The 955-nt window shown below is 54.0% G+C and overlaps 1 protein-coding gene across 1 annotated transcript in view; it reads right to left on the minus strand.

The window, feature by feature from the left end:
- Positions 1 to 583, minus strand: part of LOC117887096 (zinc finger protein RFP-like) — a 10,001-nt gene extending 9,418 nt beyond the window's left edge. The window contains exon 1 of the mRNA XM_034789338.1: positions 580 to 583. Coding sequence (XP_034645229.1) covers positions 580 to 583 — 4 coding nt within the window. The remainder of the gene's footprint in view (positions 1 to 579) is intronic.
- Between the last annotated feature and the right edge of the window lie 372 nt (positions 584 to 955).

Raw genomic sequence — 955 nt, forward strand, 5'->3', positions numbered from 1 at the left:
ACTAGGGGCCTGCAGGGTGCATGGTGTGTGATAAACAGAGACCTCTCGGGCCACTTGCCCATTGCGGCTGCAGGAGGGGATGTGGGGACAGACTGAGGAGGCCTGGGGCAGTCTGGGAAGTCGCCATCGGGGACAAGGAGAGGGAATTCAGCTGTGGCGGGGGAGCCGTGCTGCGCAGAGATGCTGCTGCGGATGCAGCTAGTTACCCGAGTCCAGTGTTGCAGCAGTTTAACAACGTGGTTAATAGAGACGTTGCAGCTCAGCGGAGGGAAGTGCTGATCTTTTGCTGGTCTCCGCGCGGCTTGAGATTTGCAGCCATCGTTCAAACACCTTTCCCCTGCTGCTGTCTCAGGTACCTGGGTCTGCACTCCGCATTGCAGAGCAGAACAGATTCACTGCTTTGGTACAGGGTTACAGAAGGAAAAAGACTGGAATGGTACATATAGTACCTGTAATTTCTCTCCCCTGGCTGTCGGATGTACCATGTGCAGCTGGTTACTTAGAGACATTTAGTCAGACAGCTGGGGGGGCATTTTTGTGCTCTGCCCCTTTCTCAGTAAATGGTGGCTGTAACTTTACCCATTTTGGTCCCTTTGGCATCACTGGGACACTGAGACTTTTCAGGATCAGGACACTGAATCGTAAGCTTTCTGGGTCTATTTGCTCAGTGTCTGCTCAGAGCTCAGCACCATGGGGGGCCTCGTTCTCCTTAGACTGTAATGCAAACAGACGTACAAACATCGAGCAGATGGTAAACTGAGGCAGGGAGGGGGATGGTTCAATAGGCCCCCTATTCAGAGGCTGCAAGGGCTAATGCAGACCTTAACAGCAGCTGGGCAAGTCCTGAGCTCCAGCCAGAGCTGCATCCCTGGTTTAATGGTCCTCAGGGGCTTTGCCAAGGTGCAGAGTAAATGAGGTGCAGCTTCACCCTGGCCGCACCCCTCTATCCCTTTCC

This window comes from Trachemys scripta, chromosome 14 (assembly GCF_013100865.1).
Source record: "Trachemys scripta elegans isolate TJP31775 chromosome 14, CAS_Tse_1.0, whole genome shotgun sequence".
NCBI classification, from domain to species: Eukaryota; Metazoa; Chordata; order Testudines; family Emydidae; genus Trachemys; species Trachemys scripta.